The following is a 19,652-nucleotide window of genomic DNA, read 5'->3' as shown; positions in this document are numbered from 1 at the left end:
CACACACACACACACACACACACACACACACACACTAATGACACAACAAGACACACTTGGGGCAAGACACAAGTGGCTGAGGGCACTGATTGGTTGACACGAGGACTTAACAAGACCAAGGGAGACACACGAGGAAAAACAGAACCCAAACATGACATAACACACGAAATTCGGTTTGGTGGTAAAATCGTTTTTCAAAAATGGAATACATTATTTCCAACAGTTCATATTAGTTTTGATAAGAATTTACAAATGGTTTCTCATATTTTTGAATATAGATTTTCAGAACAAAATAACCTATTTGTAAATGTTGTAAATGTTTTAGATTTTTTTTTTGATTGAATATTTTCATAATGCAGTACAAGGAAAATCGGATTGTAGCTTATTAGACTGTCTTCAGAATTACATTTTAGTACACCAGTGCAAACTCGTCTCGTCTCGTGTCATGCATGTCTGTAACAGATTGGCGAACTTCACCGACGCGTCATGTGATAATTGGGGGACGGTGTGTGTGTGTGTGTGTGTGGTGGGCGTCTCTTGTCCATCATGATTATGTAAATAAGGTGCAGGCGCTTGAGCAGGTTGAAACCGCAGTGAGACCAGCCTCGTGTGTGTGCGCGCGCGCGTGTGTCGCACGTACGCGCGGACGGTTCGGGGCCGGGGCCCGTCGGTAGATGGCGGTAACCCAAGAAAGCTGATCCAGCGAGCAGGGGAGGGCTCTCGGCCACTCGGGCTCCGGTGTTTGCGGCAGGAGGAGTGGCAGCAGCAGCGCCGAAGCACTGTGAAGGACACCAGGAGAGAGCGGCACCTCTCCGGCTCGAGCCCCCTTCCACTTCCCCCGGGCCCCCCTTTCAGCGCACGGTAGCCATGGAGGACAAAGCCAACTCGTTCTCCGGCGCCAAGGAGGAGAAGGCGGACGGGAATAACGCCTTCCAGCGGCAGGACTCCATCCAGAAGAACAACAGCGCGGGCGGCCAGAACACCAAGGAGCACGGCAACTCGGTGGGCTTCAAGGGGGAGCGCGACGAGGCCATGGTGGGTTTCGACGACCTGGAGGCGGCGGCCAGGCAACACGGGTTCATGCAGAGGCAATTCGGGGCCATGATGCAGCCCGGAGTCAATAAGTTCTCCCTGCGGATGTTCGGCAGCCAGAAAGCGGTGGAGAAGGAGCAGGAGCGGGTGCAGACGGCCGGATACTGGATCATTCACCCGTATAGCGATTTTAGGTAAAACACCTGAACGCACCCCCTCTTCCCTCCTCCCTCCTCTCTCCCGGCTCCGGTCACCCGTGGGTCTGGGAGCTTTCACGCACACCTTTGCAATCAAGCGCGTGTCTCATTGCGGCATTTTGCTGCATCGCACAAACGTCCTTGGACGCAACACAAACACGCTCAGGCGCTCGCGCTGAAACGCGCGCGCGTGGCGTGTTTTTGTTGCGACATATTGCAGCTCGTGCAGGCGCCACTCTACCTGCCAATGCACCAGCACCGTCATCGGGGCTTGTCAACATTGTTCTGCTGCAAAGCAGGCGGGAAGACGACGGACCAAGAAGATTGGGAGGGGGGGCTTTTTTTTTTGAGGGGGGGTGGTTGGCATTCACGTGTGATGTCATTTTGAAGGTGGGAAAACAGTGGGGCGAGGGGCGGAATATACTATACATGCTCAGCATGATAGGCTAGTGTTGGGCACTTCTGCCTCACAGTTAGGTGGTTTTGGGTTAGAATCCCTTAAGGTGCATGTATTTTTTCTATGTATTTATTTTCTATTTATTTCAATAGACGACACCTGATATGAGATTGACTGGTGTCATGTCTCTCGGGTTTACCCTTCACCTCTATGTTGACTCTGCAGGGGGGATAGTGGGTGAGAGCCTCAAGCATCCACATGAAAGGGGGCAATCCACAGGCCCACTCTGATGAAAATAATAATAATCAGAGCCTGTGCATGTCAGCCTGTCCTTTGCCCCCCCCCCCCCCCCCTCAAAAAAGAAATGTAAATGTCCCAATTTTTTCCCATGGAATGTTAAGATTTTAAGTATTCCACTTTCATTGTTAAATTATGCCTTTTTTATTTTGCCTCTGATTATTCTGTTTTTATTCACATAAGATTGTCTTTTTTTTCGTTGTAATCTGTTTTTTTTAATATGTATATATATACAGTATGTATATATGTTTGTATATAGGCCTACTGTGTATATATATATACTGCATGCGTGCATATGGAAATATATGGATTGTATGTCTTTATGTATGTTTGTATATAATATATGTATGTATGTACAGTTGTGCTTGAAAGTTTACATACTCTTGGGGTGTGTAAACTAATGAGCACAACTGTTAATGTACAAATGCTAAATGTCGCTAAATGACACAAAAATTCTATTGTTGCGGATGTTAAGATTTGCTTGAAATCCTCACCAAAGTTTACACGCACATCTCAACCTATGAAAAAATCCAAAAAAATTCGTAATATTTTGGATTTTATGGGCATTAAGCCTTTTTCCATAGCACATATAGTAATGGAAAGTGGTCTGCCTCATCTAATTCCACCAGTGAAATCAGGTGCAGGTATAGTCGGCTGTCTCACGGTCCACTTCACCAATTAACACGTCTCACTCATCCGGGCCCTCTTTCTGCGTCGTTCAACTCAATGTTGGCCATCATCCCACGAGCTCTCGCTCTGGAGCCTGCTTCTGGCTCTGAGAACTGTCCTTGGTCCTGAAGTCAGTCTGCGCAAGCCTGCAGTAGTGATTCAACCTGAAGTTGACCATACACTGTGTACATTTGTACAAAAGAAGTCAAAGCTAATGGTTGAAGTGCTTCCAGTGTATGCTCGGGCCGTTTGCTGTTCCCCTGGGTGTTGTTAGTGTGTGTTTTAAATTGTCGACTGTCAAAACAAATCAAGCAGACGACGACATTTGTTGTCTGTGGACTAAAATCACCGCAAGCAACACGTTTCTTAAAATTGCGTTTATTGGTTATAAATATTTTTTTAAGATAAATATACTTTACACAGGTGGGCACTGGTTAGCACATTTTTTTACTTTTGTTTGCGGAATTGCCTGCCTGTCCATACACATTTTTTTTTTTACAGTTTGTGTTTCCAGTTAACCCTGATTACGACATGAGCAGGTTTATGATAGATCTCCAACGACATAGACCTGCTGAGATGCACGTGCGGTGTATGCACAGCAATGGTGGTGGTCAAGGATTAGCAGTCAGTGAGCTTAGTGACCTCTGCAAACCATTATGTAAGGAGATTGACCCATGCCGCTAGAAGATGAGCAAAGTGCTCAACTTGGCCAATTTTCTTTGTGTTTTTTAGCAGAACGGCAATTTTATTTGTTGAGAGACTGTCATTTGTGTCGCAGGACGCTTAAATGGTGCAAAATTGGTCGTTGATTTACTACGAATAATGCATATTTAGTCATCTATCTATGCCAGTGACGTGTAGTGAAAATAAGAACATTTACCCCCCCCCTTTCCCCAACGAGATTTTTCTAATGTAAGCTACTAGCTAACTTAGCTCAACGATTGAGAAACGTTACCCAAGTTGCTTGACTAACCTGTTTGGGGGGGGGGGGGGATCACAATTAGATGATCTTTCAAAATCGTTCATCCCTAACTCGTTCACTGCCAATGACGGCTATGAATTCATTTGAACTATTTCTATTAGTTTCACATGTTTTTCCACTTTTGTTAACAAGAGTATGAAAACCTTGATTTTTTTTAATTGTTACATTTAGAACAGAAAATTTGTGATTAATCGTGAGTTAATTGAAGTTAAATTAAAACATTTAATTGTCTGATGCCCCTAATTTTTAATAATCTTTTTCTTTTTTAATTATAGGCATCAGGCGATTATTTTTTTTATTGTAATTAATCACATGACTTCACTAGTTAACTCAAGAATAAACATGAATTTTATATCTGTTCTAAATGTCCGATAAATTATTTTTTTCTAGGTTTTCATACTCTTGTTAACAAAAGTGGAAAAAAATGTGAAACTAATATAAATAGTTCAAATACATTTTTGACGACTATAACCGTCAATGGCAGTGAATGAGCTAATTGTAAGCATAGCGTTTTTCTAAAAGCTGTCAAATCTCACAAATGACACCATGAAATGGACATCGCCAACTTCTGGAAGCACGTTTTGCTCCCCCCCACCCCTTTAGCCCCCACTTCCATACCATGGGCCTGACATTTTGTAAAGGGCACTTTCTGAGGGGGAAGTCGCCTGGGAAATTGCCTTCCTCGACTAGCTAGCTGCCGCGTCTTGGCCGAAAAGTTCAAGTGTGCCGTTGATGTTGTTGCTCTCGCATTCACATTCGTAGTCTCGTGTTCCTCAGTCATGCTGACTTCTGAAAACAAAAAAAAGCACAACCTCACAACATCCATAAAGCCTTACAGTATATCCCTTCACGTGAAACGTAACACCCAGCATATTCGTTGTGCAGCGTGGCTGCTTAAAGATTAATGGCAAGTTAGTAGTATACATTATTCATACGTTTTTGGAGAGGTCCCACGTGCAGGGCATCGTATACCTTTGCCCGCGCTAAAGAGAGGACCCCGTTACCCCTTTTAAAGGTGGTCTTAGTGCATTGCCGTGTTTTCATTGGTGTTTTAGCCAAGTTTTGCAGTATTGTGTGGTTTCTCAAACGTACGGGACAATATTACTATTCATGTGCCACGGCTAAGCTAATGCTACTTGGCCTTGGCAGAGGGTATACCGTATCTATGCCATTATCAAACATCTGCATTTGTTCCTCTGGCTAAGTCTTCCTGCTAGTGGTTCTATAAATAGCACAGTATCGATCGTCGTCTGTAAGAGGGCTACAATGATGATGCATTGGCATTTATCCATACAACGATGATCGATAATTAGCTGACAACGCAGACGTGAGAAGCGAGTGGCTGTGATTTTCTTGACCATTCTTTTTGTGTGTGTGCCATTTTTACAGAACAGCAAAAAGGCAGTGAACTGTTTTACAGGCGGTGTGAATGGAACTTTTCACTCAGGCATCCTGGCTCTTTTCCCTCTGAAGACAAAATATTGCCAGGTCGACTTTGTCCACCCATTTCCGTGCCGTTTGCTAATTTTTACAGTAAAAGTTTTGAATAATGCCGGCTTCAGCTTTATACAGAGGTGTCGTCATCTGATACTACTGTGATTGAAAATTGCAGATTTGGTACGACCCTTAAAGGTAGAATATTGCTCCATCTTTGTACTGTTTACTGATACAAGAGCGTGACTGAAAAGGAAGGCTTTTCCGAGCTTTGTAAAAGGCACTTTACACACAGGTGACCCCCCTGACTCTGTTATGGCTGGGATACTATACTACCTTTCAAAGCGGAAAATCTGCGGCTCGATCTCGTCTTCACCTTTTATATTCAGAACAGAAGGTGGGAAAAGATCTGCTCATTTAAGGAAGTCAGTTGGCCCGCGGTGCAAACATGTTGGCAGTGATCTGCAGAGTCATCTGTGTTTTTTCCGGAACAGTTACTCGCTAACTAATCGCGTCTTTGGCTTCCATCGATCGTTCCTGAAGTTTTTCCGGCACGCACCCGAGCTGTTTGATAAATGAGCAGCTTCCGTATAGTTCTTGATTGTCGGACTACGAAGTGGGATGTCAATGTATTGCTGCAGTCCTTAACTGGGCACGCCGCACACGCGCTGGCCTGCGTGCATTGCGGCTGAAGTGTTAAAGCAAGCGCTTAATTCAATGTCGGGAGAGCTGCACGCGCTGTTAAGTGTGGCTGACTGCATCGTCACGCTTGGTGACCAGCTCTTGAATAACCAAACGGCCATGCGGCAATCCGACACGGGAGCAGTTTTCCCCCAAATGAAAACGGAATTTTGTGTCGTTTTTTTTTTTTTTGTGTGTGTAGATTACGATACACAGTTACATGCGCATAAATAATTCAAGGATGCTTGTGTTGCCGACCCGTGTTGCCACGCTTTGATGTCATTATTTAAAGTGGATCCTGAACTTTAACCGATTGGAGTCACATTTTTTTCCCCCTCAAAGCGACCTTTCACCTGCTACTTTCATGTGAAGACGAATAACATGGCTTGTCAGGCTCAAGGCTTATTTGGCCGCGGTTCCTCACAAGAATAATAGCCCGGACGCTCAGCTCAAGGTCTTTGCGGAGTCAAGGCTATGCATAAGAAGAGGCTTCACGTCAATGACCGCCCGTGTAAAAATAACCACGCCGCTATATTCCGGAGCGCCTGGAGGGCCGCTGTTTAGCTTTAAGTGAAGACAATTATCGGACACGCGATCTACGGGTATTTATGAAGCCGAGGCCGCGGCTTAATTAATTCAAACAGATCCATTACTACCGGTCCAGACTGCCAGCACTAGCGCAGGCGGCCTGCCAGCTAGCCAGCCAGCTAGTCGATTCCCACCCTCGGAGGATGGCGTCAGAGGGGAGTTTTTAGTCGCCGCGAGATAGAATGCCTTGAAAGCATCTATTTTCAGACCTTATCGGCCGTCCGGTGATGCTCGGAGGGCTTGGTGAATTGCTTGCGGGGCCGCTAACTTCGGCCTGAGCCAATGGCTGTCTCTCTGACGGAAGGGCAGCATTATCGTCTGAAAGAAATAGTCTCAAATACGATTTGTGCTCTCCTTGGGGAAAGGTCTAATCCTGCAATAGTTGTCATGATTGTATATTAAGATCACGTGGGGCGTTGGCAGTTTGTGCTCTCGTGTCTACATAGAGGCGGCACCGTAGGGAAGCGGTTAGCATATCTGACTCACAAGAGGTTGGGGGTTCAAATCTAGGCTCTGGTTTTCCTATGTGAAGTGTGCCTTCAACCATATTCCCCAAAAATCATGCATGTTTGGTTCACTTAAGACTCTAAATTGTCCTTAGGACTGAATAAGGAAGTGTGAATGGTTTGTTGTTTTTGTACGCCTTCCGATTGGTTGGTGACAAGTCCAGGGAGTAAACCGTAAGGAAAATAGATGGTCTACATAGAGATAGCATAAGTTGGCCTCTGTTGTGCAATATTTAAAAAACGGAAACGGAATTACTGACATAATGATGGAAGAAGACTTCAGCTCAAAGTGCCATGAGGTTTTTATTAAATGCACAAGCAAATTTTTGTATCATGTTATTAAGTGTTGCTGCTGTTATGTCATCTTTCCATCCATTTTCTTTAGGACTTGTCCTGATTTCTCAGCCGACTTTGGGCAAAAGTTGGAATACACCCTGGACTGGTCAGCCATCAACAGGGCAGCCGTTATGTAATAATAAAACGGCAAGCAGCCTTAATTGTAATGATAGTTGGAATGGAAATACAATTTATCTGTATAATGAAAAGTAACAATTTAAACAACTAATCCTGCTAAAACAATCCTGGAGAACATATCTGATGAAAATATAAATATTTTTTTGTGATTCAAGCATGTTTAACAGTGGCATGAACATGTAAATTAAAAAATCGCTATGATTGAATTGGGTCAAAAATGATCCCAACCAACGTTTTGAGCTATTTAACCCAAAATGTTGGGTCAACTTAAATTAATAAGTATTCAATTAACCCAAAAAATTGGGTGAATTGAGTTGGCCACAAACACATCCCCCCCCCCCCCCCCAATGGGTTGCTTTAACACAAAAAGTTGGGTCAAATTAATAACTTACAAGGCAACCCCCGCAAAAATTGGGTTGCTTTTTGATTTATTAATTTAATTTGACCCGACTTAAGTTATACACAAACTAATAACCCACAACAAAAACACAATTTTTTTGTGTTGTTTTGTGGGTATATTCATTTGAACCAACTTTTTGGGTTAAATAACTCAAAAAGTTGGACCTCAACTTTTTGGGTTAATTAAATAACTCCAATAGTTGGGTCGGTCAATTTTTGACCCGATTTGAGTTATTATTGACCCAACTGTTTTTAGAGTGTGCCGAATTTATTGTAGCCATGTATCGTGCCAGATGTACCATTGCTGGATATTCAGTAGCGTACCATGTCGGATATACTGTCGTCATGTATCCAATTAAATTTTCCATGTAAGTCCTAGATATGTCTAAAAATGCCTTTTGTACAATACACTACAAAATACTAATAATGTCAAATTCCTGTATCGTTATAAACACGTATCATGCTCGATAGTGAATACTGTAGTGCATGTATGCATTTCGTGGCACTGGGTTCTACTAGGTTTACCCGAACTGCAGATTGGTCAAAGCAGTTTAACAATATTATATATAGTTGACCTTTTTTCTCTCTCTCTCCAGAAAATGCACTACTTTACACATTTTTGCAATTGACTTTAAATGCTAACCTATGTTATCATGTGCCGTCTCTACAGGTTCTATTGGGACTTGATAATGCTCATCATGATGATGGGGAATCTAATCATCATTCCTGTGGGAATAACCTTCTTCTCAGAGCAGACCACCACCACCTGGCTGGTGTTCAACGTGGCCTCGGACACCATCTTCCTGGTGGACCTGGTCATGAACTTCAGGACGGGTATCGTCAACGAGGAGAGCTCCGAGATCATCCTGGACCCCAAGGTCATCAAGATGAACTACCTGAAGAGCTGGTTTGTGGTGGACTTCCTGTCATCCATACCGGTGGATTATATCTTTTTGATCGTGGAGAAAGGCTTCGACTCCGAGGTGTACAAGACGGCGCGCGCCCTACGCATCGTCCGCTTCACCAAGATCCTCAGCCTGCTGCGCCTGTTGAGACTGTCTCGTCTCATCCGATACATACATCAGTGGGAGGAGGTGGGTATGCAACGTTAGGGGGTGGCTTGGTGGCGGATTATGGTATGGCCGTAGATACCCGTAGCGTCATGACAGAAATGTTTATAGGGTGTCGTGCTGGTATACCGTTGAGTGTTACACCATAGTCACGTATCATGCTGGATGTAGCATATCTTGATAGATATCAGGTAGTGTACAGCAGCGTGTCTTACCAGATTTATCATAGCTGTGTATCGTTTTTTTCTTGGGGGAGGGGCTAGGGTCATACAAATGCATATTTAGATACCCGCGTGTTAACATTAGTGCCTCTCATCTGAGATAATTAGGCTTATTTTTCCTGAGGGGAAAAGGGAGGCATTTATTTGTTTGAGTGGACTAATTGGAGGGGACGGCCATTGCTTTTTAGCATACCTACTACATTACTGTATTCTTAATTCCCTCCTCATCCTGAGTGTCCTTGTCCGACCATGTGCCTTGCTTGTTACTGTTGTTGTCGCCATGCAGATCACACCGTTGGTTGACATTGTTCACGCATGGCCGCGCACTGATCTAAGGGTCCAAATGGCTGCGGTGTACAGTCTGCAGCCTTTTTCTAAGCTGAACATCAGCCTTAAATGAGTCTGCGCAGATAAAAGTACTGGTCCGTCAATTCAATTTCAAGCTCCTGTGACGCTAGCCAATGAAGTGGAAAGTGCTCAAAAACCAGAAAGGTAGCTCATTTCCACAATTTATTGGTCACCATCTTGGGTAGGGAAAAACTTCGAGGATGGAATAATCGTGACATATATCATAGATTCACATGCAGGCAGATTTGAGTGAAGGTTATACCCTAGCTGTGTATTATTGCAGATATACAAAAATAATTTCACATATACGCTAGCCGTGGATGCTACTGAATATCACAGCTATGTACAGTATCATGCTGGATCTAATGTATTGCACACACAAAAATCCTTGCGTATCGTGTTGGATATTTCAAAGTCACGTATCACGCCAGATATACGGTCTGATTTGGTTTTACCAGCGCCACATACCGATTCGTACGTGCACGGAACACCATTTACATTTTTCATTGGGTCATGGTCAAAGTATGATTTTGCGCTTTTGGTTGTTCAGCAACTTAGTCTTAAATGGACAAGCATGACAAATCTCATGTTTTAAAAGGTTTAGGGGTGAAACAGGATGTTCATAGGGAAAATGATAGATACACAGTACATATAGTATGCAGTATAATTGGAAGATTGAAGGACGACTAGTTTTTATGCCTCAAAGCATGCTGTTGCCATGTTATGGGCATGCTGGCTATGTGGGAAGCTGATTAGCATTCCAGATGAGCCACTAAGAGTCTGTGGGAGGATGGCGAGTTGTTACAGGCCACAACCACAAACAAGTATCACTTAGTATCAGGCTTAATAATAAACAAAGAAATCAATGAATCGTTTCTACGCTCAATCATGAAGAATACATCTAGAAATAAAATGGAGGTGTTAAGGCAACGGCGCATCTGCAGGAGCTGCTGTGAGCGCAGGGAGTGGAAAAATTCCGAGCTGTCGTACGGAGTTAGGTCGGATACGGGATTTATGCTGAAAAAAGGGGAGAACAAACACATTCTGTAATGCAGTGAACCGTCGTCAATTCCATTCGTTTAGTCAGTCAGCCACTCTGAAGTGGACGATAAGTCGTCATCCGGCATGCACGTCACTGTCCTTCACTGCTAACCCCCTCCTCACTTTGTCACCACCTCTTTGCTCCATCTGCCTCATCAAGAGTCTCACTCAGTCAGAACAGGGCTGAAACCCTTTTGCTACATGTCAGTGTTAGATGGCAGCAACCTTGGAAAAGGGAAAAGTATTATGTACTAGCCTGCAATACAGCTAGATTTAGTATCAACCTGATATTGAGTAAATATGGGACGAGTAACAATAAGGTCAGAACCTGAATTTTTATGTTGAAATGTGTCATACACAATCACTAACCTATGATAACTTAGTTGTAAAATCATTAGGGTAAATATTCAAGGCCATAAATTTGAAAACAATTAAATGGAAATCAACAAACAGTGGTAACTGCGTATGTGGATAGTGTTTGTTTAGCTTGATGTTGCTCAACTTCCCAAAGTTGATGTCACCTTGGATTTCTTTAGAAAGCAAGACAGTGAACTCCAGTTGGATTCATCAAAACATGATTAATCAACCACTCAATACATCGTTAATTGATTATTATGCCTGTCCCTGCTTTGGAGCGATGAGTCCCATTATGTTGGGGCCAAAACAAATGATGAGCTTCATTATTGAGGAGTTCCCTGTCAACGCCTCCCAGAATAATGGCCGTTCATGCTTGTAGTTTCCAGGCAGAGTGGAGTCGGTTGGCTGGTGGTAGCGAGCAGAACGCCGCCATGCACACACGTGTGCTCAATCATTCATTTGTTTGTTTGCTCGCACGTAATTATGGCGATGTGCAGCGCTCAGGGAAATTGCAGCTTACGCAGAGAAGGTCGTGCAGAGCGATTGACTGCTCATTCGGCACGCCGAGCAAAACAAACAAGGATTAAAAAAAAAAGAGAGCGAGTGAGCGAAAAGAGAGGAAGTTGGAAATTGTGATGATTTAGTTTAGTTCAGCTGGACTTCAAAGGCAATACGAGAGGACAAATTTAAACAGTGTTTCGTAACGGAACACCTGAGATGAGTCATGCTCGGTTCATAGCGATGAAACCTCACAGCGTCAACACTGCACTTGCCTTCAACTATATATTAGCTGCCTTTGTTGTTTTGAAGCTAGCATGTTTTTTTTTTTAAATTAAAAACAAACATCCGCTGTACTTAAACGGCGTACATTCCAATCAAAATCAAGCCTGATGTCGGATGTCTTTATTGATAATCTTGGTGGTGTGGGGGCTGACAATCCTGAATGTTAAACCTTTTTAATAATTTTGCAAACATTTCCATGTTCAAGGTCAACGGCAAGTTCGGCCATGGACACTGATTGCGGAAAAATTAGCATGTGTCAAACACGCTTCACTTGCTACAAAAGTGTGGGAAAGTGACTCCCAAGACCTAGACCCAATCACAAAAAGTGTAATTGAGTTGAATTAGTTTAGAGAGTCATATTGACTCTGATGTTGCTTTGTATTTGCTGTGAATTTGTTAGTTAGCTTGTCTTGTTAAAAATCACATAATCACCTGTGCACTTTAGCTTTGAAGTTAGCATCTAATATAGGATATAAACAAAACAAAAAACAAAAGCTAAGCTAAAGCTAAAGCTACAGCCACTCACCGGAAGCTCCTGCAAAGTTGGCTAGGTAAGGCCAAAACACTAGCTTGTGTAATAAGCTTAACAATGGCTAGTAACCAGGACATGCCAGTAGTGTTTTTGGCTAATGCACTAACAATATAGCATAATTCATAATTATTTCATGGCTAATACAAGAAACATTGGAGCAGTTTAAGTTTTGCCTGGTTAATTGACTATATAGATAACCACTTAGCTTGATTTAGAACCTGAGTTTAGCTCAGTCTGGAAAATAACAAAATCAATCTAAGGTTGCCTGGCTACAGATTTTTGACAGAATAAACTGATGGTGCGAACGGACACACCCCTTTATTAACCAGTCTGCATTTATCTGACTTAGTTTTTGGGGCAAGTAAACAAAACATAACTTTTCTAGCTTTGTTAGCTGAGCTGGCGCCGGATTAACTAGGCCTCACATCGATAGCATAACGCTAGCATTTTGTTTAATGAGCTAGCAACAGCATTGTATTTTATTACAGATAATAGCAAGTACAGTAATTGGTTTGACAAAGATTTGCTATTTAAGTCTGGATAAAAAAAAATCTTTACTCCACAATGTAGGTGTAGCTTTGTGAAGTTTACAAGAAGATGAACTATTTTGAATTTCGTTTAATCACACAGAAGTCTTTTGTTTGTCAACTATCCACAAAGCTCTAGAGTATGAATAAAATGCTGTAGTCGTGCCAGGCCAGCATTTAGCGGTGTTATTTTTAACAGAACAAAATCAATTTCGGACATTGATTGGCTATGCAGACTAGCCATTCTAAAATACTGTAAAACACAAATATTGCTTAAGTGCCGGTAGGAAAACGCTGGACTGCTGTTCTGTGCTTCTCTGTGATTGGCCAGTCTTTTTTTTGAGGGCGTTACTTAGCCAAAGGTCATATACATAATCACTTGCCACCAGCAAACAAAGCACACCATGCAACGATTTCTGATGTTTCAAGGATGTTCTCGCCCCCTTGCAACTTTTTACTTAAAATTCCATGCCTTCCCTAATAGGAACGCTAATGATCTAAACGACCTTACCTCGGTCACACAGCAGCACCACAATGATTCTTGTTGGCCAAAAAATGGCTGCCTTTTGTTGCCTTTACTTTTGAGTGTGAAGGATGAATATACAGTCAATGTAACTGCAGTGTAGCCAATGCTACTGGTGCCACATCTGGCTCATAACCCCCACCACCAGCAGCATCATCAGCATCAGGCCCGCTGCCATATCCCAGCTCAGCCGCATGGGCTCAGGTTGGGCTGGTGACAGGAAAGTGCCCCCCCCCCCTCCCCAGGGAGAAGCTTTACCATTTTTTCTCCAGCTCCGGGCTCAATCTGTCTGCTTCTAGTGTGTTCCAAAATCTATATGTAATAGCTAATAATGTTTTATGCTGACAACCTTGACAGTAAAACGCAATCTATTCTCGGATGATGGCCGAACTCAGAATGTAAAAATGGATCGCTGTTGTGTTTATATTAAAACCAAACAAATATGAGCTGCATCAGAAATAATTCATGGCAGCTCCTCAAAATGATGATCACATTTTGACACCCTTTGCTCGCATTAGGTCACATTGACCCAAAAACGTAGCAATTCATCAATACTTCTAATTTCATTTAATTCTTTCATCCTTTAAAAAAAACAAAAATAAATGAAAGGGGACAGAAAGAAGTAAAACTTATGTTAGCTGCACTTGATCAACACAAAAAAATTATCATTACAAGATAAATGACAGCAAGCAGTCAAGACACTTTCAATGTAAAAATTAAACAAACTAATTCAACGGCATGACCTTGTGTTATATATATTTTTGTAAAGGTTAAGGTGGTTAGACTCCATCAATTCATTCCATTTGAAAGTTTTTAGTTGTATCAATGTTGGATTAGTGTGATCTCTGGTTCTTTTGGGTAAATTGCCTTGCAGCAGTCCATCCAAGTATTAGCCCTGGAACTCACACAAAAAAATAACAAGATGGATGAGTTCCTGAGTTCCTGAGATCCTGTTCAATTTTGGGTATGGTTTCTTGATACTTTTTCGTACGTCATTTCATGATACATATATCCACCGCGTTTCATGAGAGTTCTGTAGTTCATGCATGTGCTAAGGGATGTGTATTTTACCCTCCTAACGTTGTTAGCTTAGCTGCGCCTAGTTATAGCAAAACATGAACATTTTGGCTTGCGAAGTAACAACATAGTGTAGCATTATTTTATTGATGGTTACAGCGCTTACTAGTGTGTGCCAGTTACATTTTTGATGGAGTCAACTGACTACTGACCATGGCATCACTTTATCCAGAGTTTCATTAAAGCTTAACAGTGTGGGTAAAAAAAAAAAAACAGACAGATGAGCTAGCTGAATATTATTTTCCCGTTTTTATTTGACTTATTGTGTGGCACATATTCAGATAAGTAAATATCCCTGTGGGTAGACAGCAGCACAGTTATTTACATATATGACAGTGAAATAGCATTTAGCAAGCTTGACTGACTAAGCGGACAACCACATAGATTTATCCGGAGCTCATTTCAATGTTAAGTTTTACAGCAGGGGGATAAAAACGGTGATTAAGCCGCAAAAATGCATTTTTCATTTTTTAGTTCACTCTTTTGCATGCCAGATGGCATTTAGTAAGCTTACTATGTATTGTAGATGACCGCATAGCTTTATCCAGTACTTGTTTCAGTCAATCTTACAAGGTGAAGGGGGAGTTAAAACTGACAAGATCATTATTATTATTATTATTATTATTATTATTATTATTATTATTACACATTTTAAAAAAATGTCTGCAAAAAATGACTGCATAGCTTCATCTAGAGCTCATTTCAACACTGACTCCTACAGTGGGGGACAAAACTGACCAATTAGACTTTCAAAGCACATTTTTCATTTTCATGCCACTTTTGTTTGCCACATGTTAACACAATTTCACAGTTGATTTGCATGATTTATTCTCTTTTCGAGTTAACATTCAATCACGTCTACATCTAACTGTTGCTAACACAGCGGTGTAGCATAGCGTGGTGTCATGTGACCACATATTTTCCAGTAAAGTTGGATTACTTATTGTTGCCAGTCCGGTGACTGATTTAGAGATTGGGATTGAAATAGCCTGTGTTGGATGAAGGTGATGCAGATCTTTGGCTGTTATTTAAGAGATTTACTCCCGCTCGGTCAATTGATCCTCAAGAAGGGAAAATGTGAGCCAGCTGAGCCAAGTATCTAAATGACTCCTAACTGCATTACAGCGACTACATTTGCCCTCCCGCTGAAGTATTGTCTGACTGTCATCTCAAACACACACACATGCTTATGTAAACACACCGCTGAAGGTGCTGATCGTCTGTCTTACCATGTCTTGGTGCGCGACAAACATCAAATCATCTCTGGGTTGAGTTGCGAAAGTACACAGCAGTCATAGTTCAAACTTGAGTCGAGCAAGCCTTTCCCGCAGTCAGGAGCGTGCGATCTGATCATGTACGAGAGATTGATAGTAGAATGGATTAAGTAGATTAAAAAGCAACACCAATCAAAATAACACAGTTTAACGTAATATGAGAAGTACCATAGTTGATATGTTTGACTTTGTTTGCCAAGGTACATTTTCATCGAGTCGCTTTAGCAGCATTTGTGTTTGTTTGCCCACCTGCTTTGTAAACAGCCGTTTCAGCAATCAACGGTGTGCAATCTGTCAACAGCAAGGCAGAAGATGGAAATTGAATGAATTGTGGTGACATTCACCTTCAATTCAGAGTGCATTGTGTTCTAGTGTTGCTACATAGCTAGTTATGCTGGACGAGAATTGCTCAATTTGGCAATGCAAATCATGCAGTTAGGACGCTGACTCCCATCACTCTATATTTAGAGGACTTTGAAAAAAAAACCACCACTGGTTTTATAAGATGGGACACAGGGTAGCAGATACAATGAAAACAGCTGAGGCCTCAGAATTGAACCCTGTGGAACACCATACATTAAGTTATCCATACACATTCATATTGCACATTTACGGGTGTTTATGCCATAGATATTAGGGCTGGGTTAAAAAATGGAATAATCAATATCGACTTGATTTGCCTTTTCGAGCCTGATGTCGATTTATAAAACCATGTATTGAATATTTTAATATCTATTTTTCCCATAAATACATAAGAAAATGTAATTTTAAGGCCAATTTTTGGGGGGTATTTTACTGTTTGTTTGAAATTTACCGTTTACATGAATTTAAAAGTATTTTCTTACATTTATGAAAGACCTGACTTTTTGCACTTCAAGACAATTCAGAAATATTTTTATTTATATTTACAATTATTGAATTAGAATTATGAACATTTTCATCTCATCCTTGCTGATGTCAATGTTTGTGTAACACTTAACTCATTCACTCCCAGCCGTTTTCACTGAAGCAACCCCCTTCGCTCCCGGCTGTTTTGCTGGATTTTGACTGATTTTGCAAGGCCCACGAAATATTGTGTTCTATTGCTATAAAACATAGAACCTACCAAAAGAGAGATTAGTATTTTCTTTCTTCAGGAAAAAAAAGTATTTTTCCACTGTTTCCGTTTTGCAGCAATTGGCATGAGAATATAGCAAAGTTTCATCATTATTCACAAATCTGTTTAAAATAGTGGTGAAAAGAGCTTTTTGCAACATGGCCCTGGTTGATCTCTTATACTATGTTGCCACTTGCTGGCCGTTTTTGTAATAACTACCATTGCTTTAAGCGTTCTCTTCAGTTCAGAGGCTGCTTCAAAGCCTTCTGTATGCTATAGCATAAAAATAAATTTAAAAAACGTACAAATATGTTTTTGGGACCATGGTAATATTTAAAATAGAATGTTTTCGGGAGCAGGAGTTATGTGATCATAACACGTGTTACTTTCATTAATAAACTAAATCACTTAATCAGTTACTGCCTCAGCAAAATGTAATTTGGAATTTATTGTGTGTGGAGTTTTTAATCATGTCCCTGATATTTAAGAATGACTGGTGTTCCATAATTAATCAATATCGGATTGAAATGAAGTGAATCGAAGCAAATTGAACTTTTTTTTATCTCAATCGAATCGATTGAGGAAATTTAAATCGATACCCAGCCCTAATAAATATCGATAAATACTCGTACGCACTGTGCACTACGTGAGCCAATGCGAAGTAATGTCGTCACAGGGCGGCCATCTTGGGACAGGGCTGCTCGAACACTCATAACATTACAATCAATGGAGCACGGACTTTGAAATAACTAGATTGCTCAACTCTCCCAAATTCTCACCCGATTTTCATTTTTGTTGTCAGATATGACAGCAAATAAACCAATCTGTTTATAAATCTGTCAAGAATTCAGCGAGTTATGAGTAATAAAGTGAGCAAATCATCCACCTAGCCACCGATTAGTGCAGTTTTCACCGTTTTCTCAGCGTATATTAGGATTGTTGAGCCTCCCCCGAGCGCCGTCGTTGTCGCTTAATGCTGTCAACCTTCTGCGTGTGAACGTAGGTGCAAAACGCTGACTCATGATAAGGAAGTGGGTGTTTGTTACTTTGATTGATTTACTCCTGTAGTTGCTATCTGTAATTACAGCTTGTAAAAAGATTCCAAATTAAGCACTTTTGAGTCAAATGAATCCAATCCGTATTCTATTTAAAGTCCCGGCTACATGCAATTAATTCTACAGACGTGCTGAATATGTGCAAGAGTACACAATGCATAGATCACACATGCCAGCCTGTGACATTTAGAAGAGGCAGCCCGGCCTCATTAGCATGTCCGCTCAAATGCCATTTAGTGGCAGGACACACAGTGTGTGTTTCCTGCGGTGCGACGTGATTGGATGTGACGACTTTGTGTGTGTGTGTGTTGCGTGTATGAGTCTGCGATGTGTCACGTTAGCGTGTAGATCTATTAAACCGCGACGCCTCAGGGTGGCACACGCCGGCACTGATCTTTTTTCCCTTTTCATGAAACACGTTATTATTTTATTTTTGTTTTGTTTTTATTAGCATGCAAAAACACACAACTGCTTTTAACCCAGTTTTTTTGTTTTTGCGGTGGATTTGTTTATATAGCTTTGAACGTCGTACTTGCCGACCACATTTTATTGAATTTTTTTTTTGGTGATCACCATTTTTTTGTTGTTTCCAGACACGATTAATCAAACAGTTACAGTTTTTACATATTGATGTCATTTCTCAAGTGTTAGCTTAGCTTTTGTGTAGCTGTCGAGTAAAACAGTGGAGGCGACTGCAGCTTCTTGGGTTTAAGCCGAGAAGATGTTTGTGACGGGCATTGCGGACATTCACAAACTTAAAAATAAAAACTCCAATACTGAATATTTTGTATGAAATCCTACTAAATTCTTGTACAGCACATTTTTATGTGACCAAGAAATATTACACAAATTCCACTTTTTTTTTTAAATTTTTTATACAAGATTAACCTATGTTTGTTTTCTACCAAGAACTATTGATATGTGTATTTAAAATCCCACTAATTTAAATATCCTCAGTGCCTTTATAAGTGGATGATACCATAGATATCTCAAAAGACTTAAAGTCGAATCCAACGTCCGCACGGGGCGGCCATCTTGTCACAGGCAGGCAGTCTGGTCTGTGAGCGAAGGTGAGTGATCTGATCAAACGTAAACTCGCTTCGAACTTGACGTATTTACACACGGTTTGCTTTCTCACAAACTTTAATAAATTAGTCATGCTTATGGATGGATATGTATTAACTTTATGAATTATTAATTATGAACAAGTATGTAGTATAATAACTACACTTATAAACTAAATATATATAATCAGTTAATTTGGAGTTATTTAGAAGAACATAAAACACAAAGTAATGAATGAGAGAGGTGAGAGCGAGGTGACTGTGGCAAGATGGCCGCCCCCCCATTGGCCAGCAGCGCGGACGAGACATCTAGTCTTTATAGATATCTGTGGATGATACGCTTTCTTTAGTTCCCAGACATGATTAATGGATAACCAGTTGCACACAATCGAATTCTCCGTGATCAATATGCTCTCTGGTGCGTCAACTTATCTTTTCTGATCGTGACGAGCGCAACAGTAGAAGCTGCTGCAGCCGCTTGTGTATATTTCATGTCTCACTAAGAAGAAGTTTGCGGTGGGCGGGTGGCGTCGTAGTCGCTGTCGTCGTGTGCGTCACAGCAAACAAAAGGTCTGATTTCACCGGGAGGTTCAACGAGGACACGCTGAGAAGCAGGAGCACGTTTAATGGTGCGATGACAAGCTTTTTCTCCTGGAAAGTAATTATATTGCCATTGCAAACACTTGTTTGTCATTTTCATGATGGCAAACAGTCAGCTTCATGCCACAATCATGGAGTCTCTTATGTCACTTATGAAAAACAATATGGCGCAACCCTGACCCTAATAATTTCATCAATATAATATGTTTGCAGACAAAATGAATGCTGTTCTGACCAATTTGTTTTTTATTTGCAACAACACACTCATCGGATCATGTTTCGGAGACTATTAGCGAGCTACACTTACCTCGTGAGCTTTTCCATTTGGCCCTGAAAGGGCACACTTGGATACATACAGCTTGCTTAAAGTGCAGAAAGGATACTGTTTCATTGCATTGGAGCAACTGTGCTGTCCGAAGGTGCGGAGC

The 19,652-nt window shown here is 41.4% G+C and overlaps 1 protein-coding gene across 1 annotated transcript in view; it reads left to right on the top strand.

Annotated features, from left to right (window-relative positions):
• Nucleotides 1-570: 570 nt before the first annotated feature.
• The window catches only part of hcn1 (hyperpolarization activated cyclic nucleotide-gated potassium channel 1), an 81,908-nt gene continuing 62,826 nt past the window's right edge, over nt 571-19,652 (top strand). Inside the window, exons 1-2 of the mRNA XM_086096381.1 lie at nt 571-1,226; nt 8,327-8,750. Coding sequence (XP_085952507.1) covers nt 868-1,226; nt 8,327-8,750 — 783 coding nt within the window. The 5' untranslated portion in view covers nt 571-867. The remainder of the gene's footprint in view (nt 1,227-8,326; nt 8,751-19,652) is intronic.

Source organism: Leptonotus elevatus, chromosome 15 (genome assembly GCF_054856555.1).
Source record: "Leptonotus elevatus isolate MCC_2025b chromosome 15, RoL_Lele_1.0, whole genome shotgun sequence".
NCBI classification, from domain to species: domain Eukaryota; kingdom Metazoa; phylum Chordata; class Actinopteri; order Syngnathiformes; family Syngnathidae; genus Leptonotus; species Leptonotus elevatus.
Note: the sequence above shows the minus strand (reverse complement) of the source record. Positions and strands in the feature narration are given on the sequence as shown.